A 22,413-nucleotide genomic window follows, 5' to 3' on the forward strand; every position below is an offset into this window, starting at 1 on the left:
AGCATCCATTCTCTTAAGGAGATAACAAAATGCTATCATTGATTAAAAGAGTTCAGTAATAATTTTGACCTTAGATTCTTTCAATTTATTTCTCCCTACTAATATTTCAGTGTGCGTAGAGTTTTTAACTTAACATTTGCCCTACCAAAAAGATATGCTGCTGTTCCTGCAATGGTATAATTCATGGGCTTTTCTAGTTAGAGTTCACTGTTTTCTAAGTTCATCCTCCACTATCCCCACCCCACCCACCTCTACAAAGTTCTTTTAGTAAGAGATCTCGCTTTTCTCTATAACATAAAATTTACCATGGCACATATAATTAGGTCTTATGATATAAACTGGAAATGAATCCCTGTATTTTCTGCAGGTGGCTCCTTAATCAGGATTTAAGAATAGGGGGAAAAAAAAAGAAAAAACAAGAAGAAGAATAGGTATCTGTAAAAGATACTTAATTGGGGCGCCTGGGTGGCTCAGTGGGTTAAGCCGCTGCCTTCGGCTCAGGTCATGATCTCAGGGTCCTGGGATCGAGTCCTGCATCGGGCTCTCTGCTCATCGGAGAACCTGCTTCCTCCTCTCTCTCTCTCTCTCTCTGCCTGCCTCTCTGCCTACTTGTGATCTCTCTCTGTGAAATAAATAAATAAAATCTTTAAAAAAAAAAAAAGATACTTAACTACTTTGAAAATGAGGTCATTTCATTTTTTTCTCTCTTTTTTTAAGATTTTATTTATTTATCTGACAGAGAGACACAGTGAGAGAGGGAACACAAGCAAGGGAAAGTGGGAAAGGGAGAAGCAGGCCTCCCACCGAGCAGGGAGCCCGACACAGGGCCCGATCCCAGAACCCCGGGACCATGACCCGAGCCGAAGGCAGACACCCAATGACTGAGCCAGCCAGGCACCCCGAGGTCATTTCATTTTGAGGCCATTCCTATGGTGAAGCATCTTATAACCTGAGCGATAAGGCTTTCCTCTAAGAGCTAAACTAGTAAGAGTCAGCCCACATATTAACTGTTAACTGAATTGGTCATCTCTCTAGAATAGTAACCCACACTCGGAAGTCACCCTATAATGGAAGCTGTGGAGATTTAAGAATGTCAAAGTCGAGGTAGAAGGTCTGGAGTGTTAACCTTCACTACAACAGTTCTTGTCAACTGAATACAAATCAGTAACAGTAAAATATTACAACCTTCCCTTAAATGCCTCTCTCTCGAGCTTCTTGAGGGTTGGGAGCGTCCCTTCTAATAGCATAGTGTAAGAGTTAGCTAGTTAATGAAGATCCTGGGCCCCAGAGTTCATTTCCCAGGCCCATCACTTACTGGCTCTTGGGGCTCTTTTACTTACTTTCTCCTGGCCTCTTTCTCAGTAAACTAGCTGTTACACAGAGACGCTGTGAGGATTGAGTGTAAGACATGGTATGTAGTTACTGCTGCCATTATTATATTTCATCGTAACCACAGAGGTGCATATTACGTGCTTATTATATCGATATTCAAAGGAGATTTCCTTGAACCTGGGCAGGAAGGTAGCCCCATATATCACAAACACACAGAGGTCGCTCTGTCACTAGGTATCTGGCACTCAGTGCCATTCATAACCCAGGAAGCACGCACCTCGCGTTTTGACCTGGATGCTTGAATGGAAATTGGTGGGTTGCGCCACTGTTGACTCTGAGGCAAATACGACTTTGGCGTACAGGAAATATCTGGGCTGCAGAAGGGGTTAGAAGAGAAAAGACACATTAGCTTGTTGAATGTCCCCAGCATGGATGCAATACACTGTACCGTAAGAAGATGTTTCCCAGCAGTGCTGTGCTTCTGTTTCCCTGCTTGTCACGGCTCTGCAGGTTCCCGTGATTTAGTGCAGTGTTAGGAAGGCTGCTACGTGGAGGCTGAATGACATCTGCAATGTTAAACCATATGACTTATATATGCAAATATGTAGGTTTATATAGAGCATACAAGAAGCTCAATATTGATTCATTAATCATTTTAGTATTTTGCAGGGAAATTTTAAAACATTCAAAACTTGGGTTTTCAATTTTTTACGTTTAAGGTAATTAACCTTTTGGCAAATATATTAAAATGTTACCCACACTAAATGCAGTTACATACTGTTTTTTAATACTTTAGATTATTAGAACAGAATAGGACACAATTTATGTTCCTGGAACATAATTTATGGGGGCATCTGAGTGGCTCAGTTGCATGAATGGCTGCCTGCAGCTCAGGTCATGATCTCGGCATCCTAGGATCAATCCCACATCCCCGCTCCCCCGGGGGAGTCTGCTTCTCCCCCTCCCTCTGACTCTCCCTTCCCAGCTCGTGCTCACTTGCTCTCTCTCCCTCTCTCTCATTTCTCTCTCTCTCAAATAAATAAAATCTTTTAAGAAAGTAATTTATGTAAAAATCTTGATTTTAACTGTATAGTAATTTTACTGAAATCAAGGCAAGAAAATAACTTTTATGGAATAAATACATAATATATTAATGTATATCTTTCAGTGTCTTTCTGTATTTATCCAAATATTACCAGCTCGTAAACAGAATTATCAGTGTGTACAATAAGTTAATACTATCATCTCTGGTATTTTTCTGACTTTCAATCATTTAGAAAAACATAGCTTTTCACAATTATTTATTTATTCGACAGAGAGAGACACAGCGAGAAAGGGAACACAAGCAGGGGGAGTGGGAGAGGGGGAAGCAGGCTTCGCGCTGAGCAGGGAGCCGGAGGCAGTGCTCAATCCCAGGGCCCCGGGATCATGACCTGAGCAGAAGGCAGACGCTTAACGACTGAGCCACCCAGGCACCCCCACATGTTTTTTTAATTTTAATTGTAATGAAGGTATGTTTAAAATGGTAGGAGGAATGAATATATTTATTTAATAGCTTTTAGCTTGTTTTATAACCTGTAAATATTTTGAAATAGGGTCCCTTGGTGGGCCTAAGAGAAAGGAGTGGTAGTAACATCTACTGGTATGGAGCAAACAGGAGATCAGGAGAGTCTTGCAGAGAAGGTACCACGTAATCCAGATGGCTGGTGACAAGCCCACTGATAAGGAAGTGGCTGGCATGCAGAGCGGCTGGGACAGAGTGTGGGGCCTGAGCAAAGCTCCACCGTGTGCATGGTGGCAGCTACAGGGCTGCCATTGGGCTGGGTATCCCAGCCAACATGGGCTCTGGACCCACAAAGCAAAGGCCCAGGAATGTGGTAATCCCACCGGCCACATCTCGCCTGGCAAGGCCTTGGGGAGACAGGCCAGTAAGCCCCCACCACAGTCTCCGTTAGCTTGCTCAGACTCCCAACACTGAGTACTTCTATTTCAGAGCAGTTAGCATCTCCGCTAAGAAATGGAGTTTAGAGAATGTGAACAGAGATGAATGAAGTGGGCTTTGCCCATTCACGTAATGACGCAAAAGAATATTAGAAGCCAAACAAAGGTCATTTGTCTGTGGTAGCCCACAAAGGGAAAAGTGTTTTCCAAATAGGAAAGCTTGCTGAGATGTTCAAGCAGCCCTAGAGGCTGTCTATCCTGATGGGAAAGATTCCAGCTGTGCCTCATTCTTAGCAGATTCGGCTTCTCAGGTCCGCATCTAGGCTTTTCCACCTCGGCCTAATGCTCCGTGCTTCCCCGGCTGCGGTGCTGGTGAGCTCCTATTCACGTCTGGCTGCCGCCAGAGATGGCTCAAGTTGCCCATGGCCATGGGCTCCTTTCATTGCATTTCTTTGCCCTGCGACACATGGTCTCACTGCTGTGCCTTCCTCATCCTCGTCTTGTCTCTCCCATCTCCCCCAGCATCTCCTCCTTGGCTATACATACAGCACTTTTCCTCTTAAATCCTTGCTTTAAATCCTCACCCGGACCCGTTCATCCTGCAAATCTTAACTGAGGACCAACCATGGGCCAGACATAGGGAAAACTAGAGTGAAAAAGACCAGTCTCCTGACCTCTAGGAGTCTGGTCAAGTAAAAAACACCTATCCTGTGTCTTGTGCTACTTATCAGAATACTTCGATCCAAATATTTCATCCTTATAACAACCTTGTAGGGTTATGATCATCAAAGTAAAAAGCAATCCACGTGTTTGATTTTTCCAGCATTGCTTAAAAAACTGCTTCTTATTTTCTGGTAAATGTTGGCGTGAAACCATCAAGTTTCGTTAATCCTGGATTCAGATTCGTGCTCCCCCATTGACCTCTGGTGTTTTATCAGCATAAGTTGTTTTGACAAATGAAGGAACTTTTCTCGTAACTCTCCCTGTTATGTTATAAATAAATCTTAAATATGTTATAAGTAAGTATTGAGGCTCCCTCCCCACATTCCCTAGGTAATCCAGTATTCATTTCTGATGTACCCATACCAGTCTTTATTTGATGTACAGCCCCCACTCTAAGCCTCCACAGGGAACGCCGTCACTCACTGTGCATGTCACGTCACAGAGCATGTGCTTGATGGAGGTTAGCCAAACTTAACATAATCTACAGAATTAACTTCTTGGGCTTCCATCTTTTACCAAAAATAATTCTTTTCATTTCCCAAATGATCTCAGTGCTCCTATTGAGTTTTACCTTCAAAAACCTTCTCCACAATTTGAATGTTCTTACCTTTCTGTACAGCCGATAGGTGAATCCAGACAATTAGATGTTTTCTGAAATTAAGGATGTCCTGAATTTCTTCACCTATTACTGAACAGTACAGAACCCACACTTTGTCGTGTGGTTTCTGCCAGTCCACTCAGCGGCTAGTTAGTGCTGACTGATTATGAGCTGAAGGCAGATGTCCAGCAGGGAGCTGAGGCATCTGGTCCTGTATTTTTTTTTTTTATCAGTGTTCTGTGGTCTGACATCAAATCCTTATTGAAGATCAAGTAAATCGTTCCATTTTTTTTTTTTTCTTCAAAACTTACCACTCCATGGGAAGACACTGAGGTTGCTATTAATAAAGCTGCTTTTAAATTTTGCCCAGTGCCTTGCTATATGTGGACAGCTCGGGCATGAGCTGCTGGCCTTCCGCACTGACCATACGCTGGGCCTGGCGGGGGCCTTCTGGTCAGCAGCAGCTGAGGCTACCGCGATGGTTTCTGCCCATTTTCCAAGTCTGTGTGCTTGTTACCAGGTTACGCTTTTTGAACACGAGACCCTCACTTGTCTTACATGACTTATTTCAGATGCTTTTCCCATCCATCATGTGACAGATACTGTACTCTTGGTTGATCAAAGGTAAATTGTTTTTAGTATTTTTTTTCTTTTTTGGAATTATAATTATACCTACTGAAAAGGGTACAAATCCTAAGTGGACAGCCTGATAAATTGTCAGAGTGAATGCACCTATGTCCCCAGCTCCTCGATCACACAGCACAATGTTAGCCCCACGGAAGCCGCTTCGGACCCTCTCTGTCCGTCTTTCCCCCTCTGTGTCTTTCTTGAACAACTACTTGATGTTTAGCTTTTCCAATTTTCTTCCTTTAAAGATCTCATTTTCTCCTGTTCTCCATTATTTAATTTGCCAACTCTCAAATCTCTGTTGTTTGATTCAGTTGCCTTGGATTTCTCGCTCCCCTTGCTGTAGACCGATGGTGTTCGTTAACTCTCGGTTGATTTATGTGAGTAAAAGGAAACACAGACCCAGAGAACTCAAACTAATTGGCTCGACTTTGGATTTTAAGATGATTTTGCACCAGATTTGCCTTCCCACTTGGCTTCTATTTCAGCTGCTATTATCATCCGTTCACATTCCTTAAGCATCTACCAGCTGGCTAATGGAATGAACAGGCAGGCTTGAGGAAGCCCCACAAGGGTGGAAAACTGGGCGGAGACAAGGCACACGTGGGTCGTGGAAAACTTACTGCATTTGATTCCTGTGCCCAGAAAACAGTCTGCTTAATGAGCTGGCTTTCTTGGACTTCTTGTTTGCATCCAACTGTATATCCCAATATAACAAATTTGTTTTACAAAGAAACCTTTAGGATGTTGAAGAACCTAAGTATAAAAATTACCCAGAACTGAACTGTGTCTCAATAATTGTTTACTTGCACAAGTTCTCTGAATACTTAGCCCTTCCGTATTCTCCTGCTGCTTTTCCTGTATTTTAATGCAGCTGACACTTGCATTTTATCCTCTTGTTAAATAACTACCTTGTTTCCTGGGGTTGATGTTTCATAATCTTTAAGGATTTAAGCCTCTACGCCAATGTGCAGTAGAAGCTGGCTTTGCTCCTTCCTTACCCAAGAATCATGAGCCAGATTTCCAGGAGAAATAATAGGGGCCATAGTAAGTTCCCCAAAGAATTCCCTGACTTTCCGTTCTTCTCCCCTGAATTTTGAAGATGGTGTTGTTATTGCTGAGCGAGTGCACGATTGCTAGGAATCTTTCTTTTCCTGTTTGCAAGTAAAGCCCTGCAGACAGAGCTTGGGCAGGAGAATTTGGGGTGGGAAGTGGTAGCAAATGCTCAACATTCTTAGGACAAAATAATGCAGAGTCCTTCCTTCCTCCGCCTCTCCAGTTCTCCAAGTGAGTGCAGACGCAGCGGCAGCCCTGTTAGGCCTCCCTTCCCCCCCTTTATTTTATTTTTTGCCTTTAATGATTAAGGGGAAACGATTCCTCAGGGCTTGCTGTGCAAATGTTTATGGAAAAGATCAGAGGACGTGTAGCCTTTAAACATGTGCAGGGGCATTTTGTTTGGCGGATTTTTCTCCCTCCTCCACCCTGTCTCCTTTCCCTTGCCCCCTCCCTCTCCCTGTCCCCTCTCTCCCTCCCTGGTCCCCTCTCCCCTACTCCTCCTCCAGGATCACTAGCAGTGCTGCCTTAGGCAAGTTAGGCAGGGTACCACTATCCTCAACTGTAAACTAGTCGCCATAACTATGGTGTCCTGTTCAGATAGGGTAGCACTTTGCCAACAGTAAAGCTCCATGGCAATGTTACTTGGTGTTAAACCAATCACAAATACCAAATTTGGTTACACTCCAGCTGGGGCAGTGGGGTCCCACCTCCCATGCTTGCTAAGGACTGAGCGTGCCCCTCTCTTCTGTCACAAGTGAATTCCTTCTACCTTGTCACCCTTTCTCATACCTATACCTTCTCTTCTATTTGACTGTGGTTATTAAATCAGATCTCTGAAATCATGGCAGAGAAAGCTAATGACAGTGCTGGATATGGTTTTACATGAAATCAAAACTATATAAACATCAACTTCTGGGGTGCCTGGGCTGGTTGGGCGTTTGCCTTCTGCTGGGGTCATGGTCCCAGGGTCCTGGGATAGAGCCTGTGGGGAGCCTGCTTCTCTCTCTCCCCCTGTCACTCCCCCTGCTTGTGCTCTCTCTCTTTCTCTCTCTCTCTCTGTCAAATTAAAAAAAAAAAAAAAAAAAGAATCAACATGAAAGTCTTGAAGGTGCCTAGAATATGGGCTTGTGATCTCTGCCAGGTCTTAAACTGAATATTGTTTTCTGCAGATGTGCAGCATTTCAGCTGTCTTATGACACAGATGGGCTTTTGTGGGCTGGTCCAAGAGAGCTAGGGAAACATTTTACCATGGATTTTATGGGAAAATGCATTCTAGTTTATTTGTGACTGACACACAGTTTGTTCATAATTGGGGAGCTGCCCAAAAAGCTTTTTCCCTTAAGATTTTTTCACTTTCTACCGTCAGGAGAAGAGATCTAAGTATGGGCGGATCTAAGTATGATGGGTCCCTGCTTTTATTTAGAAACTACCACACTTATGATGGGAAGGGGGAGGAGGTGTTTTGGGAATATTTTTACCCTTTGATTTTTTAACTTACATCTGTGAGGGTGAAAAAAGATCTTTGGAACTAGATAGGATGCATTTTTCTTGAAATACTGGATGAGACAAGGCCCTCAGATCACATCAAGAGGACATTTTATTATCATCATTATTATTATTATTGTAAAGAGATGGGAGAAAGAATGTGGGGAGGCCAAGGGCAGGCTGCCCCAACATGGGCCACTTGGTGTAAAAATCATTTTGAGTTCATCAAACCCTCGCAGATGCCGGGGAAAAAACTCCCTGCCTTCCCCTCAACTGCCTAAATTTACTTTGGAAAGAAGAGCCTGTACCAGGCAGAGAGCTAGTAACCGAGACTCCCCTTTACCTACAAAACTGATCTGCATAATAGAGCAACCTTGTTTTTCCAAACTTCTCCTCTTATCTTCTTGCTAAATGCCTTCCTCCCCTTTGTATCCTCAGGTCCTACCTGTCTCCTTAGCTCATTCATATTGCCTCACTGTCTTTGAAATGTCTTGTCTCTATGGATTCCCCTTATGCACACTATTAAATTTGATTTTCTCCTGTTAATCTGTCTCATGTCAGTTTGATTCTAAGTCCAGCTTGAGGGACCGTGGTGCAGTCGGGGTCTTCCTCCTGGACTGATGATCTGTGGTAAGCAGATGCACTTACCTATTCCTGATGCCAGGAGGTTGGGCTGTGAAACACGGTCTGACTGAACATGACCAGGGCATCAGACAGTGCCTAAGGTGGTCAGTGTTTGGTTCTTTGCTGACATGGTCGGGTGGGCCCTCCAGGATGGAGCAGAGAGAGTCCAGCTGCTGAGTCAGCTGAAAAGACTTTTTTTTTTTTTTTAAGATCTCACTGTTAGTGGGAGTTTATTGAAAAATGTGTAAATTATACAAAAATAGATTTGTTGAAGATCAAGAGGGTGGTGGAAAAGTTTGACAGCATACTTATAGCAATTAGAGGTAAATACCAGGAGAAGCAGATTTTTCTTAAGGGTTGAGATTGAATTTTTTTGGTGAGTAGAGAAGGGTGATGCAGAGGACTACTATATTTTATTATAAGTCTTTAAATAATACTTGTTTTTTTAAGCTATCTGCTTCGATAAAATGAGAATCATTATGAAATATTCATAGAATGTTCACATCATTGGAGGATTATGTAAATTGTATCTGTAGTAGTGCTATAATAGCATAATTAAGTGTTTTTATAGAGAATCAATGCATAATTACCAGTTCTAAAATTTTGTGATTGGATATATAATTCTGTCTTTGGACTATATTTGTTTCTAACTTCATACCTCTCTTTTCTTTCTTTTTTTTTTAAGATTTTATTTATTTATTTGACAGATAGAGATCACAAGTAGGCAGAGAGGCAGGCAGAGAGAGAGAGCAGGAAGCAGGCTCCCCGCTGAGCAGACAGCCCGATGTGGGACTCGATCCCAGGACCCTGGGATCATGATCTGAGCCAAAGGCAGAGGCTTTAACCCACTGAGCCACCCAGGCACCCCATACCTCTCTTTAACTTTAGTACTTATATAGCATAAGTGATAGTAAAGTCAGGAATGGTCATCTTCCTATTCTATTACCCATAGCACCTTGCACGGTACCTTGGACATAGTAAAATCTCAGAATAGGGTTGATAAGTACATTTCCTGGAGTTTTTTTTTTTTTTTTTCTTCCAGTATCTTTCTTAAAATGGCACAAATAGCACAGATTCACTCTGGAAAAAATAGAAAATGTAGAAAAGCATTCAGGAAAAAAAAAAAAAAAAAAACCTTTAAAATCACCCAGAAAATCTTACCATCTTGATAATACCCCTCCAAATGTTTTCCTATATAATGCAAATAAATTTGAAATAAAAATTATCCAGGGGCTCTTGGGTGGGTCAATTGATTGAGCAGTTGAGTGTCAGCCTTTGGCTCAGGTCATGATCTCGGGGTCTTGGGGTGAAGCCTTGCATCAGACTTCCTGCTCAGCAGGGAGTCAGCTCTCTTTCTCTCTCTCTCTCTTTCTCTCTCTCTCAATCTGTCTCAAATAAATAAATAAAATCTTAAAAAAAAAATCATCTGGGGCTTCTGGGTGGCTCATTCATTAAACATCTGCCTTCAGCTCAGGTCATGATCCCAGGGTCCTGGGATCGAGCCCCGCATCGGGCTCCCTGCTCAGCAGGGAGCCTGCTTCTCCCTCTCCCATTCCCCCTGTTTGTGTTCCCCCTCTCGCTGTCTCTCTGTCAAATAAATAAATAAAATCTTTTTTTAAAAAATTACCCAATGCACACTATAAAGTAGATAAAGTAGAATTTCTAGGTCAGCAGGTATGTGGTATTTTGAAGGCTCTTTATCGTGTTGCCAAACTGTCCTCCAGAAATGTTATATCAGCTGCAGTCCCCGTTAACAGAGCAAATAGTATGCACTTCTCTCTCACTAACTAAGGGCCAGAAACATTCTTGTTGGGTTCATTATTATTTCTTAGAATAATAATGCGTTTGAACATTTTAAATATGGATGTGCTTTGTCATTTTGTCTGATTTTCAGTGTTTTCCCCTTCATATAAAAAGTTTCTTTTTAATGTTATTTATATTTCAAAACTATCAACCATGTGTTTTAACTTTTAAAAATTTCTCCCCAATTTTGAAGTTTTATGCTTCAAAAGCTGGTCATTCTGCTAGGTCATATATGTGGAAAGAACTGATTTTTCAGAATTTGGTGGAGTGACTGCCTCTCAAATCTCTTTTTCTCCCCATCAGGAAAGCAATTGAAGAACTGCTTAAAGAGGCAAAACGTGGGAAAACGAGAGCAGAAACTATGGGACCTATGGGTTGGTAAGTTCTTGAGTAATCTTTCTTAAAACAGTATTAAAGAGAAAGTCTTGGCTGGAGATGTGGATATGTAAGTCTTTAGCAGATGGAAGGAATATAAAACTGTGACTTTGGAGGAAATCACCCAGAGGCGAGCAGGAGAGTGGGAGCCCTGCTGAGGGTCAGCACTGGGGGGGCTCTGAGACCCTGAAGTAGAGGGCAGGGAGTGTGGACAGGAGAGCAGCCCTTACAGCAGCGCTGTCAAGCCTTTGTTCACAGAACCCCAGGAGACACATTAAACTCCAGGAGACAACTGCCCAGAGGCACCAACTGCCCAGAGGCACCATGTGAGAGAGATATCAGTGTCCATTATTTGAGGATCTCTGTTTTAATTATGGTCCTTAGTCAATGGAAATTTCTTTTTAAAATTCGACTTGCAAGTATTTCTATTATGTGACAGTTCAGTTGTGTAGAACTAAAGTTTGCCTTTACAGTTTCTACACACACAACAGAGCTCTAAGACTTAAAAGTTTAGAAACAAAGGAGGAATTTAACCTTAAGAATTTAATCTTAAGCATTTTTAAGGTTCACTTTAGCCATAACACAGGCATTCGATAAATATGCTGACTTTACAATCCTCCACCGTAGTAGGTTCTAGAATGTAGAACCTACTACGGTGGAGGATTGTGGGTGATTAGAGTTAGATGTAACTTCAGAATATACCTCATTCTGTAGACTTGACTCTTAGAACCGTGCATATGGTTTACATAAAATATAAAACAAAGTTAAATAAATAGAGGGAAAAGGAAATCCTTAAAAATCAAGCAAAACAAAACAAATAGACCTAAAAAGCCATTTAGTGGATGGCTTAGCCACACATAAAGGAACTTCTTCGTGTGAGCTGAAATCGGACTCTGTACCCAAAAGAACTAACAAGAAATCCTAAATTGTTTTCAGTCATCATATTGTCAGCAATACTGATGTTCTTCTGAAATTATCATATAACAGGATAACACAAAGTAAATGTTTATTTGCTAAAAATACCCTGATCTCCAGTGTCAAAGAGACACAGATATAAAATCAAAGTAAAAACCTATAATCCTAAATTTGAATTGGAAATATCAGTACAAAACCATGCTAGTTTCTCTTAAAAAAAAAAAAAAAAAAAAAAAAAGGAAGAAAGAAAGGAAGGAAGGAAAGAAAGAAAAAGGAAAGCTTTTTCCAGCTCTGTTCATGGAAAAGTGCTAGAAATGATGACCGCCCACTTGGTAGCACTGAATGCCCCTGGCATCCAGATTGAGATATATAAATACCACTTCTCAGTAAAAGAAGACCAAGAACCTTAGAAAAATAACTGATTGCAGATCCGAGGCAGTGCCTGGAGTTCACCAGACAGCAAGTTAGAGGTCACAGTCCCCAGACTGCCCTCGCTTTTTCTTTTCTTTTTTTTTTTTTTAAGATTTTATTTATTTATTTGACAGAGAGAGAGAGATCACAAGTAGGCAGAGAGGCAGGCAGAGAAAGAGGGGGAAGCTCCCCGCTGAGCAGAGAGCCTGATGCAGGGCTTGATCCCAGGACTCTGAGACCATGACCTGAGCCAAAGGCAGAGGCTTAACCCACTGAGCCACCCAGGCACCCCTCTAGCTTCTTACACTAGCTGCAAATTCAGGAAGTTCCCCAAAGTACCCTCTGCTTCCGTAAGTCACTGACAAATTCATACAATTCACAGAAAGCTATGATACTGACAGTTACAGTTTATTACAGGGAAAGCATACAGATTAAAATCAGCCCCAGTAAAGGCATGAAGGGCATTGTCTGCAAGGGTTCTAAACGTGAAACTTCTGTTGTCTCCTCCCCATGGAGTCAGGATACATTACCCACCCAGCTTACATTACCCCACCCAGGGAAGCTCACCCAGGCCTTGGTATTCAAAGTTTTTTTATTGGGATTCCATTACTTAGGCATAATTGATTAATTGCTCACATGGTTGATCTCAATCTCCAGTTTGACATGGACCACATGACCCAAAGCTCCCACCCTAAATCACATGCTTGGGGTTTTTTTGTGGGGGGGCAGTGGGGAGGAGGCATGGTCAGCTCTTACCCTAAGACCATCAAGTGGGGCCTGACCCATCTTAAGATCTATCTGGAACAAAGACAGGTCTGTCAGATGTGATATTACCTGTGAGAATTGAGATTACCTCCTAGAGGCCCGACCTCTCTGTGCGTAAGGCCAAACTCTTCCTACACAGGCAGAAAATGTGTTAAAAGGAGCCAGAAAGTGATGTCAGAAAGACTCAAGAAACAACTTGAAAGGTCTCCCACTAGATGGGATAATTTGATCACCAAGAAGAATAAAGTTATCATGAAAACTTAAAATCTATGAAGTCATAATGATAATCACAAAAGAAGCTTAATGGTCCCTTTTGGAGAATGCTGTGGAACCAAATCATTATTTATAAAATTGGCAAATAGAAAAGAAGAATAAAACATTTATTCTGTTCCCTGTACAAATTATACCTCAGAGTTACCAAATAATTATTGAAAAAAACTTTGTTGTAGAAGTACATCAGGATGCCTGGGTAGCTCAGTCAGTTAAGCTGCTGCCTTTGGCTCAAGTCATGATCCCAGGGTCCTGGGATCGAGTCCTGCATTGGGCTTCTTGCTCAGAAGGGAGCCTGCTTCTCCCTCCACCTCTGCCTGCCACTCTGGCTGCTTGTGCGCTCACTCTCGCTCTTTGACAAATAAATAAATAAATAAAATCTTCAAAAAAAAAAGTGCATCTATTAAATGGACAAGGATTACAGAATAAGAGCATCATTTGAATTCTTAGCCACTCAATAAGAAAACAATCTGATGTAAAAATAGACAAAAGATTTGAAGAAACACTTCACTGAAAATGATGTAGGATTGGCCAATCAGCATATGAAGAGATGCTCAAAACATTGGTTACCAGCGAAATGCAAATTAAAACCATAGTTAGTTACCACTGTACGGGCACTAAAATATCTAAAATTTAAAAAGACTGACTACCGAATAAGGCTGAGGACATAAAACAATTAGAACCTTCACACATTGTTGACAGAAATGAAAATTGTACAGCCATTTTGAAAAATAGCTGGCTGTTTCTTATACATAGAGAGTTCTTCTAACCAATTACCAGGGAATTGAAAACTGAAGCCCACACAAAAATCTGCACAGTAATATGCATAGCACTTTTATTCATGACAGCTCAAAACTGGAAACAACCCAGATGTCACTAACTGATGACTGGATAAACAAATTGAGGTTCTAACCGTACATTTAGTGCTACTCCTTAACAAAGAGGAATAGAAGTAGACACAGGGACACCCTGCTAAGGGAAAGAAGCCAGACACAAAACCTTACACAGTGTGAGATTTCCACTTACGTGGTGTTCTAGAAAACCCAGAACTGTAGGGACAGAAAGCAGATCCTTGGTTGCCAGGAAATGGGGACAGAAGGAAGGGATTTACTGCAGAACTCTGTGGGTGACAGAAGACAGTTCACATCTTGACTAATGTGATGATTACACGACTTTGTACAATTGTCAAAACTCTTCGCACCTGTTACTTAAAAAGGATAAATTCCATTCTGTATGAATTATCCCTTTTAAAATAAAAAGAAAGTACTCATTTGCAGTCCCTAAGGATACACTGGGCCTAGGCAAAGGTCACTGGCCACTAACCCGACCAGATGAGGAGTTGCTGGGGATAGTTCTGGGACAGGTCAGGCTGACCACATCTGAACTCACTGACCCATCTCCATGCCACGAAAAGATGCAGCAGGGAAGAACACACCACCATTTATGAGATACCCTTGTCAAAGGATTGAACCCAAATCTGATCAGATCTCCAGTTAGAACTACTAGTTTGCAGGAAGTACCGAGGGTGGAGGAACACGGTAACTGACACCAGGGGGATGAAATCACAAAAATCCTGTATGTGGGGAACTCTACAGGACAAACAACCGAGTTTCTTTAACAAATAAATTGCAGAGAAAAGGAGGGGTATCCTGTGAATTAATAGATTTGAGGCACATCAAATAAAATGTATACTTTATTTGGATCCTTATCCAAAGTAACTATAAAAAGACATTTGGGAAACAGTTGGGGTATTTGATGGTATTTAGGAATTAATGTGGATTTTTTAAGTGTGATAATGGTTTTGATTTACTTCATTTTTTAAAGCTATTATCTTTCAGATGTTCATTCTGATGTATTTATGGATGAAGTGATAGAAAATGAAATAATCCAGTGTGAGTCAATCTGTATGTAACATATGTAATCATCTTAGATTCAATAAAATGCTCTCCTCGTGGAAGGATAGTCATACAGATTTGGTGAGATAGGATGTTTGGAAATATTCACACGATTCCCGTCATGCAGCAGCCAGTGTTAGTTGGATCTGTTCTTACCTTCTTTCTAGTCCCCCTCTGTCCTTTACAGAGTTAAAGGTGCCTCTACTCTGGTGAATTAAATTGGTACAAAGTTGGTTAGGGGCAGGCTGCTTAGGTGTTCAGTGTAAGGCAGGACTGTGACCAGGTTGACCGTAGCCACTGGTCCAATCCAGTACCGTGTGTGAAAGAATCCGTGGGGAGCTAAATCATGAATTCATGGCTTGACCAGGAATAAGAACATGTCAGTCAGGGTTCTTGCTGCGTTAGGAGTGTTCAAGGAGATCAGTGGCTTCTAGGCATTTCTCTGGTGGAAGTCATTTATCCTGACAATCTTTCTGCCACTTACTGGCTTAGTAGAACTTTCTGCTAGTGAAAAAACTAGTTGATCAGTGTCAGCGCTGTTTCCCCTGGAGAGAGTTACCACGGGCACAGGTCATCTTGCCATTTGTGGGAGTACTGATATGCGCATTGGGCTTTATACCAGTAAGGTCAGCGGTTCCACAAAGTTGTCTCTTCCAGTTTTCTACATCTCCCAGCCATAGGGTGTGATGCTTTTCCACATGGTCTATTACGGTAGCAGCCATTCCTTCCCCAGTTCAGTCAGCAGAAGGGAAGAAAAGAAGGAAGGTGCCCCCTCCTCCCACTTAAAGGCACTGCCCAGAAGTTGCCTACACCATTTCTACATATACCTCATTGGTCAGAATTTCATTTCATGTCTTTACCCAGCTCAGCTACAAGGTCAGGATTTCAGTCTTTTTCCCCCAAGAAGTCATGTACCAGATGAATATCTGGGGTTCTTTTACTGTAGAAGAAAGGAAGAATGGCTATTTGGGGGACAACTGGCAGCTCTTCCCATGAAGGAAGAAGAAGCCTATTGAAGAGGGAGTAAGAGATGGCAGGCCAAGTAAAGCATTCCAAACTTAGAAGAGGAGGATCCTGGGAAAACAGGATCTGAAACTTCCAAGTTCCCATTAGTCTACGGGATAAGAATTCCTGCTGACATGGCTATTTTTCTCAATTGTCTTGTAATGGCAGTCCTCTGACTTTTTGGTTTTAGGGTCCTTTACACACTTAAAAACTATTGACAATGACAACCTTTTTTATGTGGATTATCAGTATTTACTGTATTTGAAATTTAAAGTGAGCAGTTTTAAAGGATTTATTTATTAATGTATTTAAAAATAATAAGCCTATTACATGTTAAAGGGAATGATATACTTTTATAAAAATAACTGTATTTGGGAAAAATACTGCGTTAAAGTGATACTCTTTAATATTTTTGTAAACCTCCTCATCCCCACTTATAAAAGACACCTGGGATTTCATGTAAGCTTCTATAACCTGTTGTTTTGATTAAAGTATATGAAGAAAATCCAACTTCACACCAATGTATATTTGGAAAAGGAAGAAGTATTTCAATAGCCTTTCCCGAAAATTTATGGTATTCTTTAATCCTTCATCAAAACTTTGCAAATAACCTTAATGAGTGGTAGTTTCTTAACATTCTTTTTAGTAATGTAGACTCTTCATGTTCTGTTATAATAAAAATCCCTTCATCTACCTTACACTTTGACCAGATCTTCTCCTCATACATGATTTTGTAACATCATGCATTGGTCATCTCAAAAATGCTCATTCAGGGAGTCATCCTTCAAATGTTAACACATTTCATTATATAATACTAAAGGAATACATTTGTAACTACCACCATTAATCTCATCAGAAAAGCCTTTTAAATGTTGGGAACTGGTCAGGTGAACAGTTTTCCAAAAGTCTAATTTTCTTGCACTTGAAAATTCAAGTTTTATCATTGCCAGTAAAAACTGTGAATTGTTTTCCTTGAAGTGACAGGCTCACTCACATCTGAATAACCAGCCAGTTCACTTACTGTTCAAATATTCGCACAGGTCCTCTTCCTTGAAGCAGCTCTTGGTTCAGGACACCCTGACCAACGCGGGCTACGCAAACAGGTCTGGCTGAAGGACAGCCATGACTTGCGTCTGCTCCCTGGTGCTGAGACAAAGACATCTTCCCCATCGTGCTCGTCCTGGGAAGATAACTGGTTTTCCATCTGTTTCAGTGTGCGTGCATGTGTGCATGCGTGTGTAAATAAATGAAAACTTGTAACTACTAATCCAGTGGTTCCCAAACTTATCTGCACTTTTGAAATCACTTGAGAAGCTTCCAAAATACTAATGTCTCTGTCCCACCATCACTGATTATCAGTTGGGGTGTGGCCTGAGCTTGGGGTTTTAAAAAGATACCCAGGTGATTCTAAAGTGCACACAAATTTGAAAACCACCGTAACAGTCCCTACATATTGTAAAGAATGGAACCAGCCTGCTCTGCAGAATTGAAAGCATTCCCACACCTCTCCCATGGGCAGAGGCTCCATAGCACTTGGGTAGCTGGGCGCTCAGACAGGGGAGTCCCAAGTTCCATCCCCATCAACACATCTTCTGGGACAGATCTTAAAGGAGGAGACAATCTGTTGCTTACTTGTGGGCCACGGTGTGTTTTTCTAAGCATCTAGAAGAACTTTATATTTGCTTTAAAGTTGAAAATAGAACGAGAGTGCCATTTTTTTTCCCTCCTCGATAGTCCATGAAAAGATCTCAGTGAGGTAGTTGAACCATTGCCAGAAAGAGATTGCTGAACTAAAGAAAATGCCATGGAATGCCATTTTTTATTTTATAAAGAAAGAGACCATTTGGTGCTCTGTACTTCCGTGGATGTATTTCAGCAAAAGAATCTCTTCAGAAGCTGTTCTTGACAGAGGCCTCAAGGGAGCTGAAGTATGGGCCCATATGACTTCTTTTTCGTCAACACAAAGGAATTTATAAGCACAAATTTCAGAAATGCACCCAGCTTCGTTGTCCACAAAGCTGTTTTTATTCTAGTCTCACTCACATCAGCTGACCTGTAGCTCAATGTAAGTTTGGAGTCCGGCGCTCACAGAACCTCAGACTTATACATGGAAAGGCTTATATACGGTATTAAAAGTTACAAAGTTTGACAGAAAATGAGTCTTTGGGTTTTTTTAAACCCAGTTTTAAGGAGAAGGGCCTTTTTGGGTGCTTTTCTGTTTGGTGTTGGTGGTCATTCTGGTGAAAAGGGGAAGAATCATCCATGCGGTTCTTCCTTTGTATCTCATCAGCTGTTGGTTATTTCTCAAGTTTTTATGCAGGCATTTTGTTTTTAATTCATTTGACTGAGTGCCAGTAGATATATTAAGAGGCCAGGCTCAGGCAGCAGTAAGGAAGACTCCCTGATCTGGCCTTCAAGTTGTTCATCCATCGGTGGATATGGACAAGTGAGCAGGTAAGCACAGCGCAGCATGCTGGAACCGGCCGGCGGGGAAGGAAGGGCTCCCGTTTCAGACTGACTCACGGACGAGGCTCTTGGCATAATTTCAGGGCCACAGAGATGCAAAGCCTTTACTCTACAGCTAAAGAACATAGGCCCCAAAGGGCTCCAGCAAGCTAATTGCTGCTGAATGGATCATCGTTTGCTTTCTCGTCCCCAGATGAATGCTCCTTGTACCACACCACCTCTCTCCCGTGTGTTACTGTCTGACAGCTACAGGCTCGTCAGTGCTCCCTGCCCCCAGCTGCCCCCAGCTGCCCCCAGCTTTTAAGATCCAGTTATGAAAGTGAACCAGAGGGCCCCACGTGTGTGAGCACTCCATCACATCGCCGTGGAAATAATGTGTGCAGCTAAGGGAGCTGGCGGCCAAGGACAGCGGCCTTGTCGTCTCTCTCTGGACACTACCATTCACATACCTGCTTCTGAGCTTTATCCTCACACATCCTCTGTTCCTCTTGGAGGTCTGCTACCGAGCACAAATATGTAGACAGATAGCCTGGGATTTATCTTCACTGCAGGACCCAGCCTAATGCCCTCCCGACACCATCCTAGATCGGGAAGAAGGAGCAGAGAGAGACAGAGACCCGCTGCAGCATAAGCAGGTGGCTGGTCACCAGAGCAGTGAGGCAAAGAAACCACAGGTGAAGAGACTGTTGGCACGCCTGCAGCCAACACTGCTCTGCCCGGCACGGGCACCAAAAAGCAGATCTGTACGCCGTGTCAAGTGGAGAGTCACTGACACGGGCAAGGCTAGGACAGAGACAGAAAGCACTCTAAATGTACTTGGTGTGGACATCTGTGAAGTACAACAGGCCTTGGGAAATTAGGAATCTTATTTTTGTGGTTAGGGAAACAAAGGCCTAGGGATCGTGGGAGCAAGCTTCCACACAGCTCTCCAAACCCGATTTGGGAGGGTGGACCTCAGCATCAGACCCTCTGATTCCAATCCTACCAGCCTGGGATCTCAGATACGTTGCTTTTCTTCATCTCTTGTCTGCCCATAAAGTGTTGGATGGTTGGAGAAATGGAATGAGGTGACGTCAGTAACGTGATGGCATGGGACGATTACTTCATGGAAGCCAGTGTCTGCAATGTTATCATTCCCACTGGCTAGTGATCACGTGACAATAGCTGATGGGTCGTGTTCATGGAACTATTTTAGAATCCAAAAGTGGCAGGTCTGGGGCACCTGGATGGCTCAGTCAGTTAAGTGTCCAACTCTTGGTTTCGGTTCTGGTGACCTCAGGGTCCTGAGATCCAGCCCCATGTCAGGCTCCAAGCTCAGCCAGGTCTGCTTGAGATGCTCTGTCTCCATCTGCCCCTCCCCACCTCTCTCTCTAAAATAAACAACATCTTTTTAAAAAGTGGCAGGTCTGACTGTGTAGCATCCTAGATATTACTACTTCTATCCTTCAGCAGTAAAGATAAAAACTATTAAAACCAGAAAGAAAAAAATTACATATCTCTTCCTTTTCTGTTCTCTAAGTTTGTTTACAGTCTATTGTTTTTCCTAAATCAAATATGATAATTGCAAGGAGGAAGTGCCTTATTTTTACACATTATGTTATATCATGTACTCATTCAAAAAGAGAGAGAGAGAGATGAAAAGCTTACAATCCCAGCCTCAATCAGTCTGCAGGTCTCTCTAATGGCAGATTCTCCAGAAGTCTACCTCTCCTGGGGCATGCAGAAGCCTCCATGGCTGGGCTGACAGCTTTGGAAGTGAAGTAAAGCACTTGCCTTTTAAAGTTTACCAGAGTGAGGATGCTGGACCTTATGTCTGACAGTGCTGTCCTCAGTACTCCCAGTGCAGCTGTAAGCGGTCTCATTATATTTAGAGTTTTGTATCTGTTTATACTTAAATCAGTTCCTTCCACATGAGCTAATATACCTTTCTAAAACCAAAAATAATAACAGCTGGCCAGGGTGAGGAAGCTGACATTGTGTGGGTCAGAGCTGCAGAAGGGAAGCAGCCGCTCCGTCTGGTGGCCTCTTGGGTCCCCAACCCCAGCAGCATGTCTTGGGACATAGCTAGTGATGTTATATAGCACAGGTACCTTGAGCAGCCCCAGCCTGTGCTCTCACTCTAGGGCCCGGGTTTTACCTCCATGCAGACATGAAAAGCTCTGGAGTGGTGCATACCTAACGTGAGCTTATCATGTCATCTCAAGTCTGGGGGGAAATGGCACCAAGAAAGAGCTGAGAAACAAGACACATCGATGAAATGAGTTTTCTTTTTTTTTTTTCTTTTTAAGATTTTATGTATTTATATATTTATTTATTGCTGGGGAGGTAAAGGAAGAGGGAGAAAGAATCCCAAGCAGACTGCACGCCAAGCAGAGCCCAAAGCAGGGCTCGATCTTATAACCCCAAGACCGTGATCCCAGCTGAAATCAAGAGTCAGGTGCTCAACCAACTGAGCTACCCAGGTGGCCCAGAAATGAATTTTCTTATGGGATGAATGAGAGGAGAGTAATTTTCTAAAGGGTTAACAGGCAGAATACAAGCAGAGAATTTTAAAACTGGGACAGACTTCGGAAATCACCTACATACCCCAGCCCTCAGTGTTCTATTTGAAGAGCATCTACAGGGCTTACACAGTATGAGGAAATGCAAAACTTTTTTTTTTTTAACAAATTTATTTATTTATTTGACAGAGAGAGAGAAAGCACAAGTAGGGGGAGTAGCAGGCAGTGGGAAAGGGAGCAGCAGGCTCCTGTCTGAGTGGGGAGCCCGATGAGATCATGACCTGAGCTCAAGGCAGATGCTTAATGACCGAGCCACCCAGGCATCCCACCAAAACTTTTTTTTTTTTTAAGATTTATTTATAAGAGGGAGAGTGCGCATGTGTGCGAGCAAGAGAGGGAGCAAATGGGGAGGATATCTGAAGCCCACTGAGTGCGAGCTCACCACTGGACTCCATCCCAGCAGTCATGAGACCAGAACCCGAGCTGAAACCAAGAATCGGAAGCTTAACCGACTGAGCCAGCCTTTTCATTTTAACAATTTTAACCATTTTAACACTTTTTCATTTTAACCATTTTTATGAAAATTTCTATAAAATCTCATTAACTTTTTCCTGATGGCTCAGGTTGTTTGTTTTTAATTTTTTTCATTGAGGAACATCAGCTAGCCTGCTCTGTTCTTGATTAGCTTCTTTTCTCAGGTCGTCTGAGACTTTAGTATGTTATCTTGAGTTGCTCTCAAGGAGAAGTCCCTGCTGTATTAACTGATGTGCTATCTATATTCTTTGTCATGAAGAGAGTGAATAATAATAATAATAATAATGGTCCACAATCCCTTGTTGAAAACCCTTGAATCCCTCCAATTTCTAAGTTGAAATAATTTCACATTTTAGAAAGATACATCAGCACACCCAGTATGTACTATGAATGCCCCCAGGGGTTCTTGTTCAACACATTATCATTTCTGCCCCCACATATACGCTTATGCTAACTGCGATAAAGACTAGACATAAACAGCCCAGTGTCAGGTTAGGCCAGGTTTTGCTGCCAAACGAGTTTCAGCATCATATAGAGAACTTGATTTTCAAAGGTTTTAACGTTTTGGAATGGTGGATAAGAAACTGTAGAACCCATTGGTAACATGTACTGAGGATTTACCATGGGCCAGGTCCTGTGCTAAGTGCTTTAAGCGTTATCTCGATAAATCCTCCCACTGGGCCGATACTTCTATTACCCTTGTTTTAAAATGGGGAAAACTGATGCACAGGGGAGTTAAGTAACTTGCCCTTGGTCACACAGCTAATGAGGAGAGCCAGGATATAAACCAGAGCTAACGTGTACCAAGTGCTTGTTATATATTAGTATGATTCTAAGCACTCACTCATTTGGTCGGCAAGCATTCCATGAAGATAGTCACTGTTATGATCCCACATTTAACAGATAAGAGGCAATGGGGAGACTATATAACATGCTCAGGGTTCAATCTGATAGATAGTGTGGCTTCAGAGCATGTATGCTCGGCCAGTACCATGTCGTATGAGTTTATAGCAGTGGAACACCCAGCTGCGAGGTTCAGCAAAATAAGTTACCAGCCAAAGGCTAGAGCAGTTCCCTCCCAGCGGAT

The 22,413-nt window shown here is 42.3% G+C and overlaps 1 protein-coding gene across 2 annotated transcripts in view; it reads left to right on the forward strand.

The window, feature by feature from the left end:
* The window catches only part of LOC125096225 (protein POLR1D-like), a 44,446-nt gene that overhangs the window by 18,725 nt on the left and 3,308 nt on the right, over positions 1-22,413 (forward strand). For both annotated transcript variants that reach the window (XM_047723003.1, XM_047723002.1), the window contains exon 2: positions 10,493-10,567. In XM_047723003.1, the coding sequence (XP_047578959.1) occupies positions 10,493-10,567 (75 nt within the window). The remainder of the gene's footprint in view (positions 1-10,492; positions 10,568-22,413) is intronic.

Source organism: Lutra lutra, chromosome 3 (assembly GCF_902655055.1).
Source record: "Lutra lutra chromosome 3, mLutLut1.2, whole genome shotgun sequence".
Taxonomy (NCBI): Eukaryota; Metazoa; Chordata; class Mammalia; order Carnivora; family Mustelidae; genus Lutra; species Lutra lutra.